We start from the raw sequence: 23826 nt of genomic DNA on the forward strand, positions 1-23826 counted from the left end.
CTGCTCATTTCACTCTTCATTATTTCATGCAAGTCTCTCCATGTTTTTCTAAAATCACTGAACTCACCATTTCTTATAGCAGAGTACTACTGTATCACGAACAGATAAAACAACATGTTTAGCCAATCTCCAACTCATGGGCATCCCCATAATTTCCAGTTTTTTGCCATCACAAAGATTTTAGAACATATAGATTCTTTTCCTTTTTCCCTAATCATCTTGGAAAACAGACCAGTAGTGGTATTACTGGGTCAAAGGGTATAAGGCAGTTTAATAACTCTTTGGGCATAATTCAAGATTGCTCTGCAAAGTAGCTGAATTACCTCACATTGGTCCCAATTTTTCCATATCCCCTCCAATATCTGTCACCTTTCTCTTCTATTTTTAGCCAATCTGATAAGTGTAAAATGGGATCTCAAGGTTGTTTTAATCTGCATTTCTCTAATCAATAATGATTTGGAGCATTTTTAATATGGCTATAAATTGTTTTGATTTCTACACTGGAAAATATCCTGTTTGTATCCTTTGACCACTTATCAATTGGGGAATGAGGCCAGATTTGAACTCACGAAGATGAGTCTCCCTGATCCCAAAACCAATGTTCTATCCACTGTGCTGGCACTAGAGCTATTTGACCATGGGAAATTAATTTAACCTTGAAGAACCCCAAACCACTCTTCAGATTATGGATCAGATGCTGATTTGCATCAGTGGAGAGAGTAGCCATATTAAGAAGATTCCTACCACTGATAAAAATAATAAGTCCAAGAACTTCAGACGTTTGGGTTTTTTTTAAATGACTTCTGATTATTCTAGTAGCATTTTTTTCCTCATACATATTTGAAAAACTGAACTTAGAAACTTACTTTTGCTAATACCAACAGAAATTTTATATGGTTACTTTGAATCATAACAATATTGAACTATCTCCTCTGATTTACCTGTCCCCAAGGAAGGAGTTATGGTTTCACCCGGACTGGTGTTTGCTATTGGGTCTACTGCAGAATGGCACAATTCACCATTGCCTACTGAACATGAACAAGAGCCTGAAAAAAAATAAAAGTCAAGTCAGAGGTTTAATACTAACAAAAGTGTCCCAAGTTCATGAGGCAATTTAACTTTTCATGGAAAATTTTTCTATGTTGAGTCAAAATGGCCTTGAACCATCTTCTCTAAAAAGTAGCCAAACATAGATAAGGATGTATAAATAAAATTTATATTTTCAAAGGGCTCTCCCATTGCATTTTAATTTTGTCATATTAACTAGTATGGAAAATTAAGAATCTGCTCCAAATCTCTCTCAAACACAATTTTCATTCTGCCACTCTTCTCAGAAATCTACAATGTTCTCTTTCCTTAAGATTTAAAACTAGGATGTCTTAAATCTGCTTTGTTGTGGATCCCTTTTGTAGAATGGTGAAGCCTAGAGACTGCTTAGGATAATATTTTTAAATAAAGGAAGAAACTGTTGTGTTTCAGTTAGACATTAGTGGAATTAAAAAAAAAAAGAGGCCATTTTTTTCCCATCCAAGTTCATAGACCACCTGAAATTTGCTGACTCTAAATAAGACCAAGAGTATTTGTACTACCTATACCTCTCGTGGTTTTTGTGAGAAAAGAGCTTTATCAATCTATTCTATGATATAAATATTAGTTATTTCAAAAGCAGCAGTGTAGTGGAAAAAATAGCAAACTTGGAGTCTGGAGACCTGGGTTTGAACCCTGGCTCCAACACTTGTGTGACTGTGGGCAAATCACTCAACTTGTCTAAGCCTCAGTTTCTTCATTTGTAAAGATAATTTTTGCAATGCTTACTTTCAGGGCCATTGTGAGGTAGACAACTGCAAAACTCCGTTCTGTTATAAATGTGAGTTGGGGGGGGGGTTGTTTTTCTCCTTGCTTAAAATACTTGAAACTTTGCCCCACTACTCCAAGATTCTTTTATTTCCACATTTTCAGAACACATATAGTATGGACTTTATCATTTTGTACTTGACCGTTCTCTAATTATTTCCTAAACTTAAGTTTTGTCTCTCTAACCACTCACTAAAGAAAGGGATTTTAGTTGATATTTCTCTTACATATTCCACAGCACTTGGCAGTGATAGCCTTCAGTAACCACTTATTATTTGCTTTCCATGTCTAAAATATGAATGACAAGTTCTATGGGTGGTAACGAATGTTAAATGACCTCCTTTAAATTAGGTTTTACAGAAAAATTATACGGTTTTAAAAATCATCCTGAGGATGGCATAAAGAAGTCAACACTGAAATTGGTAACGCGTAGCAACTTTTGTTCCTCCAAATGGTCTCCTGCGCAGCAGGCTATGTATCCCCTTTGTGAGAATTTGCACATTTCCAGATGTGGTTCTTATTGGCATTAAACATTTATGAGAGTATTACCTTAGCAACAAATCACATAAATGTCAATGTTCAAATACCTAATAGACTGTATCCTAAAATTCTGGGCCTATGGCATCCAAAGAAGCTTTTGACAATGTGTTTAATGTCTACTATAACATTCATAAACACTGTGACCTAAAGGGGAAAAAAGATTCTGGAGTATTGTTTTACTTAATGTCCAAATCTAATAGGAAAAAAGTTAAATTAGCACCATGGAAATGGTAATTCTGTCCTCTGCCTCAAAGTAACCAAAGTCATAAATAACTAAAGGTAAATAATTTTGAAATTATCTTCAAAGATATCCCTTTCAGTGCTGTTACCCTGGCATAATAATAATGATAATAACCAGTATTTGCATAGTGCTTTAATGTTTATAAAGAATTTTACAAATATTATCTCACTTAAGTTTTTTCCTACTGCCATCATGTACAATTAATTCTAATTTGTATCATATTTATCTAGAACTTAACTTCCTCCACTAGACTGTAAGCTCTCTGAGGGCAAGTCTTATTTATCTGTGACCCTTCCTCAGCACCTCAGCCATGCTCAATAAACGCCTGCTGAAAGCAGCTCTCTAGGGTTTTAAGTTTACTGCTTCAGCCCTGGTTCACAAGCCAACTTATCAGCATTCTTTTTCCAATAACAAAATTCTTCTTATGCTTGAAGGTAGTATCACCCATTAGTCTCCTCTTCTTTGACTTCAACCTGGAATTCAAGGGTCTCCTTAGCTTCAAATTATCTTTAAGGCTCTCCTTAGGCTTCAGTTATCTTTTCCAGCATTATTTTATGCTGCTCCTTCCTTTGTTACATACTTCCTACCAAAGTAGAATATTAGCTGTTTCCCAATCTCATCTTGAACTCTTCTGCCTCTGCTCATACTTAAAATATATCCCTTCTTCATGTCTACTTATTGAAACCCCACTTTTCACTCCAGGTTTGGCCCAAGTGCCATCTCTGCCTGAGGGGTCCTCCCCTCAGCTAAAAGGGATTTCTCACTCCTCAAATCTTCTCAGAGCGCTCTGTCTGATCTCTCCTCTACTTCTGTCATATTCTGCCTGATGAAAACTAAGAGGGATTTTGGACCTCCTGACCTGGACCAAGGGATCCTAAAATTTAGCAGATCCCGGATCCATGCTTTTACCTCAGTTATTTTCCGACGCACACTACTTTCTACGAACACTAATCAAAACAATAACTGCCCCACTGTTCTACTCACCAAAACACTCTAGCTACCACTTACCTACAAGCGCTGTCTCCACCCCTACCCCACCTTAGATGCAAGTAGCTTGAGAGCAGAGACTTTTCTACTTTTATATTCATATTCCTAGCTTAGTTTAGTACTTGGCAAATAATAAGCACTTAATAAATGCCTTTTCACTCATCCATATGCCCCTCTTAGAGGGATAGCACAGTTATTTTGCACCTTTGTACTCCCAGGGCCTAGCACGCAGCTTTTTGTATACAGGAGACATAACAAAGGTTGCTGGACTGAATTTAGTTTTTGTCAGAACTCTCAATCTACCAGGAAACACTCACATGGAAATGAAACAATCCTGTTGGCTTACTTACAGTGAAGGGACTGGGAAAGAGTGAATGAAATGTTTGGGAATACCTCTTGTGGGTGTTCAATCAAGGAATCCAGACTGGATACCCAAGTGATATAAATTCATACTAGTTACAAATACGTATCAGATGAGCCTAGATTAGAGGTGAGGAGGCAAGAAGTCATAGAATCTCAGAATTAGCAGATAGAAATCACAGGTCAACACAGCTTCCTTTTTTGGGGAAAGGAGAGAAAGCAATTAGCATTTATATAGAGCCTACTATGAGCCAGGCACTGTGCTAAGAGCTTTACAAACATCATTTCATTTGATCCTCAGTCCTGGGAGGTAGGCGCTATAATTATCCCCATTTTATAGTTGAGGAAAATGAGGCAGAGGTTAAGTGACTCTTTCATGGTCACACAGTCAGTAAGTATCTGATGCCAGATCTGAACTCAGGTCTTCCTGCCTCCAGGTCTAGGGCTCTATCCACTGTACTACCTAGGTGACTCCTAAAAAAGGAAGGAAGGAAACAAACATGTATTAAGTGCCTACTCTGTGCCAGGCACTACAATAAATACTTTACAAATATTATATCATGTATATATAATTTGCAAGTTTGCAAAACTATACATTATTTCATTTGATCCTTAAGATAATCCTGGAAGGTACAGATATTATCAGCCCTACTTTACAGATGAGGAAACTGAGGCTGGTGCTGATTTGTCCAGAGTTGTATAGCTAACTCGTGACTTTAGGAAAGACACCTGGCAGCCTTTCAGATGTGAAAAATTGTCATGAAGAAGAGAGGGGAACAGAGGAACTACTGGTTTGGGGCTGAGGCTCCAGTCCTGAATCCCAGGCCTGTATCTACTGCCTTTGTGATCACTGGTGAGTCACACCACATCTCAGGGCTTCTCCAGCTCTATAAAGTGAGGAAGGTCAGATGGAACCACTGCGACTACCTCTCCCATCGTGAAATTCTATAAAGAAACTTGCTCCTCATAATTCTCGATGGAGAAGCATTTACAAGAAGGCTGCCTTCCTCCTCAACGTCACTATCTGGCCCTAAAAAGGAGTGAGCTCAGCACTGCCAGAAAGAAACAAGCAAGCAGGAACTCAACCACCTGGGAGAGATTCTACAGAAAGGAAGCAGCTTCTGGTAGAAAAACAGACTAGACAATCCCTCAGGTCCCTGGCAGGTAAAAAGATTATATATGGTTCAATGCTAAGTTTAAATAAACATATTTAGTTATAACAGCACCCATTACAACATGCAATGTTAAATTTTGGGGGGGGACATCTTGCTCCTAAAATTAGCTGAGTTTTACTTTATCAGCAATGTTCGGTCATTTCAGTTGTATCTGACTCTGTAACCCCATGTGGGGTTTTCTTGGCAAAGATAGTGGAATGGTTTACCATTTCCTTCTCCATCTCATTTTGCAGATGAGAAATTGAGACAAATGGGGTTAAGTAACTTGCCCAGGGTTACACATTTTAAAAAATTTAATTAGCCTTCTTTCCAGGGAAAATTAACTTGTTTGGATCAGAAATAACATACATACATACAATACAGCTAAACATGGAAGCAATTTAAAGAAAGGACTGTATAGTTCGGGCTTTCTGAATAGATATTTATTAATGATCTATCGTAGAGATACTGAACTCCTAGCCAGCGTTGCCTGAACCAGATTAAAATATAATTGGGACATGGAAAAAAATGCTCCAAATCACTAATAATAAGAGAAATACAAATTAAACCAATTAAACCAAAATGCTCCAAATCACTAATAAGAAAAATACAAATCAAACCAATTTTCACCATCATACTGACAAAAGTGACAAAAAGGCAAATGACAAATGTTAGATGGGCTACAGGAAAACATGTATCAATATACAAGTATTCTAGAAAGCAATTTGAAACTATGTCCCGTGTTCCGCACCCTCCCTCGCCACTCTCATCCCCGCAACCACTCAACTTTGACGCAGAAATATCACTCTAGGCCTGAAAAAAAATCAAAGAAGGGGGAAAAAAGACCAATATGTACCAAAATATTTATACTAGTTCTTTTTTGTTATAGCAAAGAACTGGAAACAAAGGGGATATCTATCATTTGGGGGATGGCAGAACAAATAGTTCATAAATGGTTTGTGGTTTATAAATGCTGTTGCTTTATGAGAAATGATGACAGGAATTATTTCTGAGAAACCTGAAAATACTTGTATGAACTAGTGCAGAGGAAAGTGAACAAAACCAAGAGAACAATTTATACAATAATAACAACGTTGCACAAACAATATTAAATAATTTTAAAATTCTGATTGTTTGCAAGATTCTAAAGGGCTGATGAAGAAGCATGTTGCCCACCTTCTGACAGAGGTGATGGATGCAAGGTACATCCAATGAGATATTTTAAAACAGTCAACGGGAGAACTTATTTTGCTTCACGACTCATATCTGCTATAAATATTTTGTTATTCTTTTTAAAAAAAATTTGTGGGGAAAGATGGGAAAGAAAAGAGGATTAGCAATAGGGTTGTTTAATGAAAAGGAAATGAGGGTCACTGAAGCATTTTTTAAATTCGCAGAAGAGGGAAATATAAACAGGACAACTTTGAAAGTTACATGTTTAAGTTACATACTTAAAAGTAAAAGGAAGTTGTACATAACACATTCAGAATTGCTTATACAATCTACTTTGTTTTTATATGGAAATGCTTATTTTATTTAGTGTTTGTTAAATTTAGAGTAAAAAAGTTAAATTAAAAACAAGAAAGGAAAAGTATTTTCTCAATCCCCTCTAAATGGCAATTGTGAATTAAAAGAACTTGCAACTCTTTCATCAGTTCAAGAGCAGAAGTGGAACAGATCTGCCAAGTGCAAAAGTGGCGAGGCAAAGGTGAGCCTCTATCAGAAAAGGTTTATGCAGTACAGACTGTTCCAGAAAGGACCAAGAAAATCAGATCCTATAGTCAAGAGTCATAAATGGCTATTTGCGCACATATTTCTTTACTCATAGTGTTTCCTGCTAGGTTTTTGTAAGCAGGTGCCCACTCTTTCACATGAACACTGAATATATCAGTGGGAGAATGTAACCCAGGATTATGATGTTTTCATTATTACTTTATTTGCCTTATACTGAATTACTATAATGTTATAATTATTCTTGCTTTTGTCTTATCATTTAAATGAATGTTTTATGTTTAAGATTCAAATGAATTAACATCTGGTTCTCCACAAAACTGAGCTGAGGCGCTGCCGCTGACCTGGTGGGCGCAGGCCCCACCCCCGCTAACAGGTTCACCAAACTCAACCTAAAATTAGGTACCAGCATGCGAACCGGCAGAATCACACGTGTGTGTGTCTGTGTGTACACATACAAAAAAGGGGAACTGGGAAATGTTTAACAAAACAAAAATATAATTCAATACAGATAATGGTAATTTGTGGCTTTCTAACTCAATAGGCCTGCATAGATCTGTTCTTATTTGAATTTTACACCATGGATCTATTACATTCATTACTTGTACAGCTGAGTGGTACAGTGCACAGAGCTGCTGGACTTGGGAGTCAGGAAGATCTGAATTCAAATCCCACCCTGGACAAGTCACTTATCCTCTGTCTCAGTTTCCTCAACTGTAAAAAGGGAACAATAATAGGCCCTACCTCCCAGGATTGTTGTAAAGATAAAGTAAGATAATATTTGTAAAGGAACTTTGCAAACCTTAAAACATTATATAAAGCTAGCTCTTATTAAGATTTTTCTGAGCAACAAGATTATCTCCTCCCTCCATCTTCTTAATTATCAGGTTACCTAAAATATAGATGCAAAATGAAAAATATTAATTTAAGGCATACTTCTTAAGCATTTCCTACAACTACGCCAAAGTACTTAACTAATGCCCAACAGCAAGAGATAGAAAGAGAAATCCCATTTAAAGTTACTGTAGACACTATAAAATATTTGTAAGTCTACCTGCCAAGACAAACCCAGGGCCTATATGAACACAATTATGAAATACTTTTCACACAAATAAAGTCAGATCTAAATAAATGGAAAAAATATCAGTTGCTCGTGGTTAAGCCAAGCTAATATAATAAAAATTACAATTTTACCTAAATTAACTTACTCTTTCAGTGCCATACCAATTGAACTACCAAAAAACTATTTTACAGAGCTGGATAAAATAATAGCAAAATTCATTTGGAAGAACAAAAGGTCCAGAATATCAAGGGAATTAATGAAAAGAAATGCTAGGGAACATGGCCTAGCCATACCAGATATTAAACTGTACTATAAAGCAGCAGTCATCAAAACTACCCGGTACTGGCTAAGAAACAGGGTGGGGGCCCAGTGGAATAGATTAGGTACACAAGACACAGTAGTCAACAACTATAGCAGTCTATTCTTTGATAAACCCAAAGAATCCAGCTTCTGGGTGAAGAATTCACTATTCACAAAAACTGCTGAGAAAACTGGAAAGTGGTATGACAGAAACTGGGCACAGACCAGTATCTTACACCATATACCAAAATAACGTCAAAATGGGTTCATGATTTAGGAATAAAGCTGATACTACAAGCAATTTGGGAGAGCAAGGAATAGTTTACCTGTCAAATTATAGGAAAGGGAAGAATTCATGACCCAACAAGAGATAGTGGTACAAAATAGAAAATGGGTAATTTTGATTATGTTAAATTGAAAAGTTTCTGTATAAACAAAGCCAATGCAACAAAGATTAGGAGGGAAGCAGAAAATAGGGAGAAAATCTTCTACAACCAGTGTCTCTGATAAAGGCCTCATATCCAAAATAAACAGGGAACTGAGCCAAATTTATAGGAATACAAGTCATTCCCTGGTTGAGAAATGGTCAAAGGATACGAACAGGCAGTTTTCAGAGGAAGAAATTAAAGATATCTATAGGCATATGAAAAAATGCTCTAAATCACTATTGATTAGAGAAATGCAAATCAAAACAACTCTTAAGTACCACATCTCCCCTGTCAGATTGGCTAACATGACAAAACAGGAAAATGATAAATGCTGGAGAGGATGTGGGAAAATTGGAACATTGTTACATTGTTGGTAGAGTTGTGAACTGATCCAGTCATTCTGGAGAGCAATTTGGAACTATGCTCAAAGGGCTATAAAAACGTGCATACCCTCTGACCCAGCAATACCACTTCTAGGCCTATATCCCAAAGGGATTGTAACAGTGGGAAAGGGACCCATATGTACAAAAATATTTATAGCAACTCTTTTTGTGGTGGCAAAGAATTGGAAATCAAGAGGGTGCCCATCAGTTGGGGAATGGCTAAACAAATTATGGTATATGAATGTAATGGAATACTATTGTGCTATAAGAAATGAGGAGCAGATGGACTTCATAATAACCTGGAATGACCTATATAAACTGATGCTGAGTGAGGGGAGCAGAACCAGGAGATCATTACAGATGATTACAAACACAGTATCTGTAAGGACTAACTTTGATAGACTTGACTCCTCTCATCAAAGGTTCAAAGGCTGCTCTAAAAGAATCATGAAGGAAAAAGCTATGCACATCCAGAGAAAGAATTATAGAATCTGAACGCAGGTTGAGGCAAACTTTTTGCTCTCTTTCTTTTTTTCCTTCTTTTTTGGTTTTGTTTCCTCTTTCTCGTGATTCATTCCATTGGTTATAATTCTTCTTTACAACTGCACTATTATGTAAATAATTTCAATGTGAAGATATATGTAGAACCTACATTGGATTGCATACCGTCTTGGGGGGACAGGGGGAGGAGGGGAGGGAGAGAAAATCTGGAGCCCCAAAACTTGTGGAACTGAGTGTTGTAAACTGAAAATAAAAAGTAAATGTATTTAAAAAAATTTTTAAAAGTACTTAATTAACAAATAGTGAAGTCTTATCTCACTTAATCCCTTTCTTTTCCTTTCCTCTTCTCTATGAAAATCTCATTTTAGACAAGGCTGCTGGCTGCTAGTGGGTAGTTTTTCTTCCCCTCTTCCTTCTTATCTCATATCTTTTTACATCTCTTTTTGTTCTTTATTTACTGACTTTAGAATTTTACCACTTGGCATTACTATCTGTCAGTCACAAACCCTCAGTAATGAAATATAATCCATTTCCTAGAGGGATATATTTTTGTCTATGAAATCTTTACATCCTGTAATGAATATATAAAAACAGCATTCTGATTCTGCATTCCTGATATGTACATAGTAAAGCTAATGCTCAATCGAGACTAATATTGATAAATAGATATTATTTCACTAGTTAGCTTCATAACCAATTACACTTCTATTGTCAATTGAAGTAATTTTTATACTGGACCTCTTTATCTTATTTCCATCACTACTGTTGCCCAAAAGATAATGTAGATGAATTTTCTAAGTATACTGAATTTCATTTAGAGCCCACTCTCAGTCAATATATTTTTCAGAATGTAAATTCTAACTCTTAAAGTTTAACAAATGGTTTTCCAGTTACTTTGATTAGTTGTTTCCTAATTATATTGTTCCAAGTTCCCTACATGATGAATACCTAGAATACTCAAGGCCAGTCAGTTAGGGCCCTTGAAAACAAAACATTTATAAAGTATAAAAACAGAAACTCTGATTTATGTTTAAGGGACATACTTCTTTCTAGAGTAGAATTTGTAAAAGGTTCTGGTTCATTTGTTGGCACTGGACTCTCCTCAACAGCAGTCCTTTCAGCCTCTCCTGTTTTGCTGTTCTGAGAACGACGATCCAATCCTTCATAATTTCCTTCCTGTGTACTCTGGTTCATACACATCAGTGATATACCAGATATTAATATGCTACAAAACAGGGTGACTGCTGTGGTGATCATCTGTCAGAGTTAGAAAAAAGGAGTTATAATAGTCTTTTCACAATTATATTAACAATATTAGTGTGTTAAAACACAAAAACAAGTTCAAAATTAAACACTTATTCATGGTTCGAAATCATTTAGAATTTTCTTTTATGAATGAATAAAAGATTTTTGATTAACTGGTTCAAAGCATAACATTTATGCTATTCTGCTTTTCACTGTAGCAATCCAACTGTTTTATTGGTATGCTCTTTTATCCAATAGGTCTTCAAAAACATTGACTGATAAGACTCTTGTGACACCAAAAAAAAAACCCAAACAAAACACCCAAGTTATTTGGCAACCAACCTACTCCCTCTTTCAGGATGGTTTCTTCAATATTGCAGACCTACCTTCTGAAATGAATGGCATCTATTCATTAACAAGGCTCTCAGTCTTTCAGTCTCTCAATTCTTTTACATATCCTTTTTTCCTCCTTCCCCTAATATGATTCGCCAAGCCTACTTTTACATGTGCTCTATTTCTCAACTTTCAAGCACCTTTCTCTTCTAAAAATTTTTACCTTTTAAATTCTCATCTAAAAATTACTTAAGAGTCAAGAACTTGGGTTTTATTACTGTTTAACTGTTGACCCACTAGATGGCTTTACACAGATCATACTTAAATCATACCTATTTAAGAGAGTTAAATAATTGTTCAAGCACTGGAGAATTCGGCTGAAAACAATTATACAAATGCAAAGTATTCATGACACTTGTTCTGACTAATCTAAGTGAAAGATGCTAATTAAAGTATAATTTACTTAATTCATCTGAGATAGCTAAAGCTGTTTATATTAAATGCTGTCAGCATTTTTAAGGATTATAGGATCATAAATTGAGAGCTGAAAGGGATCTTAGAGATCACTGTAAGCATTCCCTCCTTTTACAGATGAAGAAACCGAGACCTAGAGAGGTTTGGTAACTTGCCTACAGTTACACAGATAACTGTATGTCAGGTGGTATCTGAACTGGTCTTCTCTCCCCGGGTTGTATGAGGTTTTCCACCTTAAATTGGAAGATGCTCATGCGATGCAAAAATTTGTCTTAAATATTTCTCTTACCTGATCTTTCCCATAAAAAAAGGCAGAGTCAATGCTATCACCATTATGTTTTCCAGCTATCAAAAGAACACCCACAAGAAGGGCAGGAATGCTGCAAGACCAAGGGGAAAGAGGAGAGAGAGAAAAGAAGCATCTGAATAGCAATTGTGTATATGAGAAGGTATTATTGCAGAAAGAAAGAAAGCTACCAACTTACCCCCATCCAGATATAATAATAATTCCTACAGGAATCTGTATTGTTTCTTTCTTCTTCAAAAGAAACAAAGAAATTGACAGAAGCCCTACGAACAAAATGTTTCAAAAAATAAAAATTTGTCAACTATGTGGCAATTACTACAAAAATAAAGCAATATGAACATTGATTAAAACCACTTTCCAGTTAAACCAAGAGAAGTAGTAAGCTGTAAAACAAACCTCCATTTTAGCATTCTGCTTTTTGACAACTTTCAGTACACAAAACAATTGCAACTAAAAATTAAATAATAACACTACTGAATAAAGTAGTTGCAGTTTCAAAATCCAAAAATACCGTGGTAAAAAATGTAAGCAGCTCTTAATTATGGTTGCTTTCCTATAAACTTGATTCTAAAACTACGTCATTCCAGGTCACTCCAGGGGATGTCCCGTCATCCTCGGGCAATACTGGTCAGAGATGGTATAAAAGGGATTTTTTGTTTAGATAAGTTTGGATTAGATGATCTTTGAGGTACCTTTTGCCTTCAAAATACCAGAGCTAGAAAATCTAATTCCTAAAAAATTACTAGCGCTACTTTTGGCAAGTGTGGGCAGTCTTTCCGTCCTTAGCATGCAGCCTATCATCCTCTATAGAGGGGTTAGAGATTACTTTGGAAAAATTTAAAAGTTTGCATCAGAGATGAAATTAACCAAGGGGCATATTAAGTGCTAATTAATAAAAGCTTTTTATTCATTCATTAATTCACCAAGTACACAACTTCCATCATACTACAACTCACCTGTCCACAAGTAGGTGCTATCTTTCAAAAGTAATATACCAAGTATCATTCGCTGAATGGGGTTGGGGGAAGGGGAGTGGTACTAGCTGGGAAGTCCACCAGCAGAAGCATTGCTCCAAGCAATGGAAAAACGAGAGAAAGTAAAAAGGAGGAGAACATCCTCAGAATGCTCTCACTCACTTGGCATAAGCCATTTTATGACTTCATAGTCACGGAATGATCTCTTGTAGTCCACTTCCCTCAAATTATTAGGAGCATAAATTTGAGCTGAAAGCGACCTAGAGGTCATTTAGTCCAACTCTCTCATTACACAGAGGAGAAAACTGAGGGCTAAAAAAGTTAAATGACTTGCCCAGGGTTGCACAGGGGGTAAATGAGAGCTGGGATTACTTGAAATCAAGTCCTCTGACCCTAAATCCAGCACTATTTACACTATACTAATAACCCAATTCCCATTTTGTATCTTCAGAGTTCCTTTTAAAAATTCAAATGAACCCAGGAGAAAGTCCCAAATAGAAACTGACTACTTCACAATTTTGCCTAAGTGTAGCTTCAGCTTTGCCACCACAGATCATTTCATCGATCACCACTGGCACGTACACTACAGGCTATCAATTCAGAACTAGCATTAAGTGTCAGAGGGACCTCACAGATCAATATGTACAGTCCTTTCATTTTACAGATGAAGAAACCAAGGCCCAGAGAGGCCACCCAAGATTCTATGTTGTGTACAATAAATGTTAGCAGATTTTTTTCCTTCTGAATATAATTCAACAAGTGAAGAAAATCTTTTTTCTAGATTAAGTCACTTAATCTAGGCCTAAGTAGTGTCATTTGTAAATGACTCGACTGTCCTAGATGACCTCACATCTTTTTCAAGTTCTGGCTCAAATTGTTTTGGAATTCCTCCTTTGGAAATACTTTAATAGCCAGTCTGTTAGCCACATTTTTAAGAAAAAATCAGTCCTAATGTTATTAGTTTCACTACCACCCCTCCTTTCCTTCCTCTTCTCTTCTAGTCACTTGCCAACTCTGTTTTGATGTCAGTAAGCCTCAGGTGGCCTCAGCCACCCTTGCCCCTCCTCCCCAGCTGGTTTCTAGTTCTGGAACCATAATCAAATCAATACTGCCAATGCTATTGCTCTCCTATAGCTCCACTTCTCATCCTTGCGAATTTTCAAAACAAAACATCCCTTGCTGGCCACCACTCTCCTGAATCCAAAGAAAGGACTGTCTCTACTCTTATATTTGTGTCCCCATCATTTAGCACAGTACTTGGCATATTAAGTGCTTATTAATAAAATCTTTTTATTCATTCATTAATTAAAAAAGTACACAACTTCCATTCATACTACAACTCACCTGTCCATAAGTAGGTGCTATACAGAGAACTATATAACAGAACAAACACCAGAATTTGTCCAACAAAATTTTTCTCTTTAACAAAATTCCACATCATCATTCCAGCACAGACAATAGACTGTGAACAAAGATTTATTTAAAAACAAAACAACAACAATAAAAATTTAGTCCTCAGTAAAGAAAACTGTAACATGTTAATACAAAAGAAAAGTTTTCCATAATGAATAGTCAGTCATACCTGTACAAGTTTCATTAACAGTAAAGGTCATATTATACACATTTACTTTTAATTACTATTAAACAATGACTAAAATATTTACAGCTAAATTTCAGTGTGCTGTGGAGTGTGATAAAAATATATTAAATCAATGGTATACTCAATAAAAACTGACAATGATCCTGGTTTTAACTATCAAACTTCTGTCCAAACTCTATTAAATTTCTTCCAAATAACACTAAAAAAACACTTTACATAGAAAGTGTTAATATTCCTTTAAGCTGTCATTTATAACAAAACAAAGATTCAACTAGAAAAGCAATCATTTAAAAGCTGTTTTTAACATTTCAATTATCTCACATATAACACGACCAGTTATCTCACTACTGAGGTGCTATGACCTTTAACACAAGCATGCCTAAGAGAATTAAGAAGATACGACAGTCACCAATCCGGTGATACAGATTCATTTACTCCCAAATCCTTCAATGTTCTCTTGCTCAAGAATTTAGGCAGCTCATAGCATAGTCTGGTATCAAGACTTTTGCAGGGACACATATTAGGGTGGAACAGGGTCACATAGCAAAAGCGACCTAGGAACACTAGATCCCTAGAGCCATATTTCTCTGTCATGAAGAGATCTTGACATACGTACTTTCCCCTTTCAAGACCAGTTCTGAAACCACAGTACGACACAAGCCACAAGACTCTAGCTGTGCATGCTTTTATTTGCTGCCTACAGGCAGCTTCATTTTTGGAGGGAGACAGAGAGAGAGAGGCTGCCAAAGGGCTAGGGGCCACAGTTGCTGCTTACCACCCAGGCTGCTAAGCTGCAATGACTTTCTTAACATGGAAACATTCTCAGAACGATTAGAGGAATTCCTACCTCATTTCAAAATATTCCATAAATATTGAAATAATTCTTATCAGATGATGGGAGCATCAAATTCTAGCTGGTTTGTAATTTGGTGACTTTTTTTTTAAGTAGGAAAGACCTAGGAAAATATAACCAAGCAAATATTCTTCCTCCTGAGGGGGTGATAATCTTTCACAGTAGTTAGAGCAATCCTTAAGAAATTCTTAATTCTAAAAACCTTCAAGTTTACTAACCTGAGCGATGAGTAAGTTAGTTGTTAGCATATGAGGAAGCTGTTTATACTTCTTACTCAGGAGTAGAACAGCAAGTGACCAGATCTGAAAGATTAAGGGGTTAACAGCTTGTAACATGGTTTCAACTGAGTACTTATCTAGTAACTCACCAGTTAGCCATTTTAAAAAATTCCTACTTTAGTCTATTTTATTCTATTTCAGAGTAAAATATTAGTGTCTAAAGCAAAAAATCAGAGAAATGATATAATATTTTTACCTGAAGTTCTCCCTTGAATAGAGCCTTTGAGAACTAATATCTAAACCAAACAGACATCCAGAGCCATATCTGGATTACCCCTACACTTCAGTTGTTTGTGGACAGAAGAGAGGCAGGGATAGCTGTGTTATTAAAATCATACGTTAATTAAACATCTGTAGGTTGAGCAGAGCTTCTACACACCCTAAGTCTCTCATTTTCTATTTTTGCTCTTTGGGCTTGCCAGGCTTTATTTGTTGTTGCTGTTTCATCCTTTGTTTTGAAGAGGACCAATGACATCACAAGTGAGGCAGAATTACACAAAGCTGTCAACTTCACTCTCTCTTCCAGAATCATACAAGTCCAGAGTTAGGATGACTGATGACGGCCCAGGATGCAGTAGATGACCTTGGGATCCTGGATGTCTGACCAAGCTCTAAGGAGCCCCACAGTGCCTGCTTCAACCGCCTTCATAATGGTTGGAACAAGTTCTTCTCATCCGCCAATCCCACTGGGAGGGCTTCACATGCCTGGGGTAGACATTCCCCTAACTCGCTGACTGGTTTGTGGCCCACCAGTTTCCCTCAACCTGGTTCAACCCAGCTGGTCAGAAGGTTTACCAGAGTGTGGCCGCTGCATATACTACAGCTTCTTGGAGCTACAGGTGAGACTTGAGTGCCAGGTGAACACTAAAGGTAAATGAACAGCCCTGAAAAAGGCTCAGCAAGCCCTCACATGAGAGGTGTTTGTCCTGAGGTGCTTGCCAGGCACCTAAATTATGGATAGCTTTTCCTTCAAGGCCACATTGTATGATATTCGTATCAAAACATATGTAGCACTAAACCCTAAACTTACCACTTCCCCATGCTTTAGTCTCTGATGAAATTTCTAGTTCATCTCTTTACACAGCCTACAATAAAATTTTCTGGTTGCTTTCTTTGCTTCCTCACTACTAAGCAAATGGCAATGCTTTCCATACATTCCCTATCCCTAAGACTCAGCACAGATTCTAAGTACCATTATGACAAAAAGAAATTTTGACATTTTGTCAACTATATTTCTCTGCTGACAAAACAACAGATTCTTCTCATCTCCTTTACCAAGTATTTAAAACAGGATTTAAAATCAGGACATTATGACTTATGAATACTTTTTTCCTTTTCTACAGATGTTTGTCACATGTTCTGAATTTCAATTTGATGAACAATCTTAAATACTTCTAAAACTTACAACATTCAATCATCTAACTTTAGCTAATGTCATCCAACTTAAATGTATATCTCAAAACCCACAACAAATTAGGATGAGGAGGTTACACTAACTTTTGAAGCCGCATTCAACTCTAAAGATTCTTTATGCCCAGTAAGCAGAATTGGCTTTTCCAAGCTACTGCAGATTTTAAACTCTCTAGGATCACAGGATTTAGAACTGGAAGAGACCTAAGGGGACCACCTAGTCCAGGTGGGAAACCTGCAGCCTCAAGGCCACATGTGGTCCTCTAGGTCCTCAAGTGTGGCCCTTAGACTGAACCCAAACTTCACAGAATAAATCCTCTTAATAAAAGGATTGTTCTATAAAACTTGGACTCAGTAAAAAGGCTGCACCCAAGGACCTATGAGGCCACATGTGGCCTCAAGGCCATAGGTTCCCCACCACTGGTCTAGTCTAACCCCATTTTTTTAAATCAAAGTGAAACCTAAAGGGTGGCATGAAATGCTCAAGATCAGATGGACTGCAAACAGTGAAGCTGAGATTCAAAACCAAGCCTTTGATTGTAAATCTGCTGCCTTGACAGGAAAAGAAAAAAAAAAAACAAAAAAACCCCAACTTTATTTTCAAACTCCTGATTCCTTTCTATAATAAAGTTGCCTTTAACACTACTTTCTGGTTGTCATTTCATTTTTACTTTGTTACTTACCAAAGAGACCAAGCTGACGATACTTATATCAAAACTAACATTCTGGATGGCATAGGCCATGGGCTTTGGATCCATGGAGGGAATGGTTAGTAACCATGCAGAAACATACATGATTGGAGCTGACACAAAAGTACTTATCACCATCCCTGAGGTTACCTGCAAATTAGAGATACAGATGGGGAAAGATTCACAATTCTGCTTAAAAAATTAAAGTAAACTTTGTTTCCAGAGAATACCAGAGGTAATCTGAAACAAGTGTCAAATTTTTTTTAAATGCAGAATGCAGATACTAATTCAATAATCTTTTTTTTAGTTTCCTTGAAAAGATACCAGATAAATTCATTTTCTATAGTTCATTTCTGTAATCTTTATTACTTAATTTTATATTTATACTAAACATACAGTTTAAAATTTAACTGTTAATTGCTACTTTATCCTATTTTTTTATGTAAACCAAATATTTAAAGAAGTTCCTAAGTAGTTTTCAGAACTTACATGATAATTGAAATATAGACTTTAGATATCTTGATTTTAAAAGGAAAATTACCTTTTGATAAAGAATGTTTGGAAAAAAAAAAGGTTATCTCCAACACTTAATTGTCAAGAACATTATCTGGTATATTTCCTTAGAGAGTCATATCCATTCATAGTACTTCAAAACTTTTCTAATGTTTTAGAAGGTGACAAGTTTATACATATTACTCTAGATCACTGATAATAATTTAAAATTACAACAGCATGAGTGTTAGGCATATTTGTTGTATTATACTGAATTCAGTTTTATATCTAGTAAGGTGAATCATATTGGTCATAATTTACATTTATACAGTATTTTGTGGTTATAAAACACTTTCACATACATTATTTATGTTTATGGAACTGATATCTCAAACACTGAAAATTTTCTTTGCTATAACATACTTAAGTATAATTATCAAAAATTCAAAATTAAGGAGACAGAAACAAAATTCAAAATGGCTCAAGACAGAATCTGAATAAAGATGATTTAATAGTTTCTTTATACATAGGAAAAAATACTCTTTCTGTATATATAATGCATGTGCATATTTAATATATATCTAAATATTTGCCACATCAGTCTATACATGTTAAATCAGAGGTGTCAAACTCAAAACCCACTCCTGAGTGCTGCCCCAACCAGATTAAAATGTAATTGGAAAATGTTTAACAAAACAAGTAAAAACACATCATAGATGGTGTTAATTTGTGGTTTTCTGAGTCAATACATAGCCCACAGGGATCTGTTTCTATTGAAGTGACACCACTGTGTTAGACAGTCCTGAAAAGAATGTTGATTTCTACATTGTAAAAACTACTCCGCTATTATGAAGTGAACTATTCTTGAAGCAGTATGTACATACAATCTCTACTTCCATGTTGAACTGTGTTGCAAAGATAGCCACTCCTGGTGCTACTGGAAAGACTCCGTATAAAAATGCATAATTGGTTAAGCTAGTATGGTTCACTACACCACCGGTCTTGTCCAAGAGCTCCACCATTTCTCTACCCAAAAGTGGCAACACCAGGCTGAAAAGAAAATAAGTCACTCATGTTACAATAAGAAGTACCAGTTCCGAGTTCACCCTCATTTTCTCTAATTTCTTATTAGTACCTATTTCTGTGAATCTGGACATTGTTTATTACCTCTCTTGCAAAAAAATGTACCCTTTTGCATGGAGAAATGCACATATTTTGTGTATGGACACTTGAGTTGAAAAAAACACTTGTTGAGAGTGCAAAGAATGTACTTTCTTTAAAAAGATTCTGACTTTATTTTTACCTTAACTCATCACAGGTCCTTGATGTATTTAATTAACTTGATAAAGAATTTCAGGGAAGAGACTTGATAGTATCTCAATAACAACTCCTTTTATTCCCTGATTTCCTTATTGTATTGGGTCTCCTTGAATGTTTAAGAAATGTTCACAGTGTGAAAGTTGACAAGAAATTTTCAGGGAAATTATTAAAATCCTTTTTTTGAAAAATCAAACCTTTTAATAAAATTTGGTAGGTTGTTAGGAAATAGATTATTAAGACAATATTAGTTGTAGAAAAAGTCTGATAACTTAGTCAAGAAGTTTAAAAAAAAACCTTACAATTAACGCTATCTTTATGAAAAACATACGGGCAGTTAGGTGGCACAGTGGATAGAACACTGGCCTTGCAGTCGGGAGGACCTGAGCTCAAATCTGACCTCACACTTGCCACTTATTAGCTGTGTGACCCTGGGCAAGTCACTTAACCCTGATTGCCTAGCCAAAAAAAAAAAAAAAGAAAAACACATGTATTTTTTTTTCTGTTTGAGGATTTTTAAGAACAAGATCTGTCTGATACAATTGGCAGTAAGACTGCTAAAATTCAGTATGGCTAAGAATCAATTAATATACATAACATTTCTAGATCCCACTGATTTCCAAACAAGAAAACAGCAAATCAAAGTGATCCTTCCATCGAAGTTTAAATAAACCTCCAATAAAGAGTGATATAAAAAACTGGCACTACAACACCAATATATATGGTACTTATTGATATGGCCTAGACATAAATTCACAGAATGTAAAAGCTAGAAGGAAGTACAGGTGTGGAAGAAAACTAGAAGAGGTTAAGTGACCTCCCCCAAAGTTACAGAGCCAGTAAATAACCACACCAAGACCATAACCCACAGTTCCTGAATTCCAGTCCAACAAACATGCCACTAAACAATGATGCCTCTACACATTTTAAGCAATTTTTAAAAATTTTTTGCTTGTTAGCCCAAATGCATTTATCCTTATCCAAAAAAAAACTACTCCATTAGAAAGTTTAAGAGATTATATAACACTCCTAAATTTTAATAATCTAAGAAAAAACAATGATAATGAGCCAAATTAAGGAACAAAGAAGAAAGGAAGGTCTGAATCATAAATTGAAGGGAAGAATAGTTGTATTTTAGATGTAAAGAATGGCTGATAGCACTACCACTGTTAGGCCAGTAATTATTATACTGTAGCAATACTAAAATATATTTTCCTTAATGGGAGTACACGAATCACATAACTTTGTAAATTTTTACTATTTTAGATACTACATGGAATATGTTGTAAGTCAAATTATACTGCAGCTATATTCATCTAATGAGTTTAAAATACTCAATAAAGTACAAGCTACTCTGTATAATCTTTCAGTAAATCACTTGGACTGAATTATAACAGCACAGCTAATAAGCTTTAAAAAATTTACTAAGGAGCTACACATTTTTTTTAGCTATGCTGGGATGAAGTCATGCAGGTGAGTGTTCATTAGCCTCAAACATAAACAATTTTTTTCTTTTCTAAATTCACAAAACAAATTCTATTTAAATTAAAATGCTTCTAATTAGAGAAGCACTGTGGCATGGTGGAAAGGGGCCTGTCTTGGAATAAGGAAGACCTGACTGACCTATCATGGGCAAGTCATTTAGAGGAGTTTCTGATCAACACCGGTGTTTGAAGCTTCTACAACAGAAGTTCCCCCACGCTGGTGAAATTACTGATCTAGACCTCCCTCAGAAGCAGAAAGCTTCTTGCACTTCAAGGTTTCAAAACATTTGAAAACATGAAATTCACGCAGGATATCTAGGGGAAAAAAAACGCAAATTATACTGTGCAAAAGATGTGGAAATGAGAAGCCTCCAAGAAGTGAAACTAAGAATCTTTTTATTCTCATTCAGTGAAATGCAAATAAGGTATATAAGTGGAATGAGGAAGTAACTTTCTAGAAAAAAAAATGCATTTTCCTTTCATTTTAAGTATCTTATAGAGTAGGGACACTACTCCTAATACATTCCTAATAAGAAGAAACCAGCAGCATGAGGACCCGCTCTAGAACCATGGCTAAGGCTGTCCTCACAGTGCCCTTCTAAAGTGTTGGAGCTTCCACAAGATACAGACCCCACATTAAACAAAGGGAACTTACAGTTTAGCTGTGACGAGCAGAATTATTGCAACAAATGCAGATTTCTTTAGTTTCTTTATTTGTCCCACCATTGTAAGACCAAGATAAAATTGGGCTGAGCCAGAATAAGAATTCCCAAGCCCATCCAGAAATTTTTCCAAGTAAACTGGCACCTTCCGGCCAAGAATAAGATTGAAGGCAATTCCAATGAAGACCATAAACACAATTGGGTTCTGCAGCACACGCAGAAGTCCAAGTCCAATTATTTTCACTTTGTTTTGAGACGTATCACGATTCTCTTTGCATTTTTGGATTTCACAGAAGATAAACCCTATAGGGTTTAACATCATAAGAGATATTGGAGCCACCAAATAAATGTACTCAAGGTATTCTGGATAAGTAGTTTGATATAAAGCTTCAACTGGAAAACAAGAGTTAAAATTGATTTATACAATGATGACATTATTTAAATACAGTTTACATAATATGCTTCCATGTGCATAATTACAGAATGCTTCAAAGTAAATCTAAATACAAAGGCGATCACATTAGCTTAGTTTATTCAAAATACTTTTGGGGTATCTGGGGATGAAAGTTAAAACAAGCTATTCCAAGCATTTACTATATTAAAAATTGCATACAATTTTATTGTGTTAAGTAATTGTTTTTAATAGTTAAAGGAAAACCCTATTAACTTTAACTAACAGGTAGAATATTGGCTGGGGAAAGAATGGGTTTAGTTTTCTGCTGCACCACTTAAGCTATTGAAATGACAGGCTTTTGGTTTGGAATTTAATGCATCACCTAAGGCTAGAGATTAATGTTTGGACAGAAATTTCAGAATTTAAGATACCCCAAAACTGAAAGCAGAGGGAAAAAATGTTTAAACCAAAAAAGCATCTGTTAAGCATCTACTATGTGCAATAACGTGCGAACAAAAACCAAAAGCATTTGCACTGAAGGAACTAACATTCTATTGGGGGATTACAAAATGTACACAAATAAATACAAATATTCACAGTTGTTTTGGGATTGTGTGGGAAAGCACTAACAATTGGAGGGGATCAGAAAATGCCTCTTACATGAGGTGACACACGAACTCTGAAGGGAGTTATGGATTCCAAGAGAAGATCAGGAGGGCAAGCATTTCAGAAATGGGAGATCATTTGGGTAAAGACCCAGGGGGAGAGAGATTGTTGTGTAATGGGAATAAAAGTGGTATAGACCAAAAAAGAATACAGTCAAGAAAACTAAAGCCCAGAACGATGTGAGATTTGCAAAAACAAAACAAAAAGTATGGCTTCAAACTATGTTTATTAGCATGAGAAAGGGAAAGACCGGTTCTTTGGTATAGACAGAATAGGTGAACAGATACCTGAGATAAAATGGACTACTAATTGTCTTATTTGGGTTTCATCTTCTCTGTTAAAGAGAATGACCTTTAGATTACGAAGGATGGAATGAACATAATCAATCACTCAACATGCATTTAGTGAGTGCCTACCATGTTCCAGGCACCTATACTAGGGATCCCCTGACCTCAAACTTATATTCTATCAGGAAAATAACAGCTACATATATCATACTATCACTACACAACATGAATACAGGACAATTTGGGGGAAGAAGTGCATTAGCAGATGGGAGGGTTCAGAAAATGTTGCATGTAGAAGCTTGAGCTTGAGCTGGGTCTTGAAGGAACCAAGGATTCCAAAAGAGGTAGATGTGAGGAGATATGCCAAGAGCTCATATTTGACCATTTTACCTAACAGGGAGCCACTGGAGCTGACTGCATACTGAGTAGAAGGATAATGTGGGCAGAACTGAGCTAGAGGAAAGGCACTTGGGGAGTTGTGTGGAGGACAAACCTGAGGCAAAGAGACCAAATAGGAGACTATAATAGCCCAGGAGAGAGGTGATGAGGGTCTTTTTTTTTTTTTTGATGACATTCTTAATGAGGGTGGTTTTACATGAGTGGAGAAGGGGCACTGAACACAAGAGATGTTATAGAGACAGGGTAAGAGCTGGCAACTGTCTTCAAACATTTGAAAGGCTGTCAAATAAAAGAAGGGATTAAAATTATTCTGCATGGCTCCCAAGAGCAGAACTAAGAACAACAGGTAGGATATACAGGGAAATAGCATTCACTTCAGTGTAAGAATTTCCCAGGAATTAGAGAGCTGTTTGAAAATGA

The 23826-nt window shown here is 36.1% G+C and overlaps 1 protein-coding gene across 1 annotated transcript in view; it reads right to left on the reverse strand.

The window, feature by feature from the left end:
- The window catches only part of GPR155 (G protein-coupled receptor 155), a 50501-nt gene that overhangs the window by 16055 nt on the left and 10620 nt on the right, over positions 1 to 23826 (reverse strand). The window contains exons 4-12 of the mRNA XM_036743499.1: positions 21654 to 22053; positions 19082 to 19247; positions 17700 to 17855; positions 15547 to 15630; positions 14220 to 14337; positions 12080 to 12164; positions 11884 to 11974; positions 10586 to 10799; positions 942 to 1046 (exon numbers count right to left, since the gene is read on the reverse strand). Of these exons, the coding sequence (XP_036599394.1) occupies positions 942 to 1046; positions 10586 to 10799; positions 11884 to 11974; positions 12080 to 12164; positions 14220 to 14337; positions 15547 to 15630; positions 17700 to 17855; positions 19082 to 19247; positions 21654 to 22053 (1419 nt within the window). The remainder of the gene's footprint in view (positions 1 to 941; positions 1047 to 10585; positions 10800 to 11883; positions 11975 to 12079; positions 12165 to 14219; positions 14338 to 15546; positions 15631 to 17699; positions 17856 to 19081; positions 19248 to 21653; positions 22054 to 23826) is intronic.

This window comes from Trichosurus vulpecula, chromosome 2 (genome assembly GCF_011100635.1).
Source record: "Trichosurus vulpecula isolate mTriVul1 chromosome 2, mTriVul1.pri, whole genome shotgun sequence".
In the NCBI taxonomy this organism is placed as follows: domain Eukaryota; kingdom Metazoa; phylum Chordata; class Mammalia; order Diprotodontia; family Phalangeridae; genus Trichosurus; species Trichosurus vulpecula.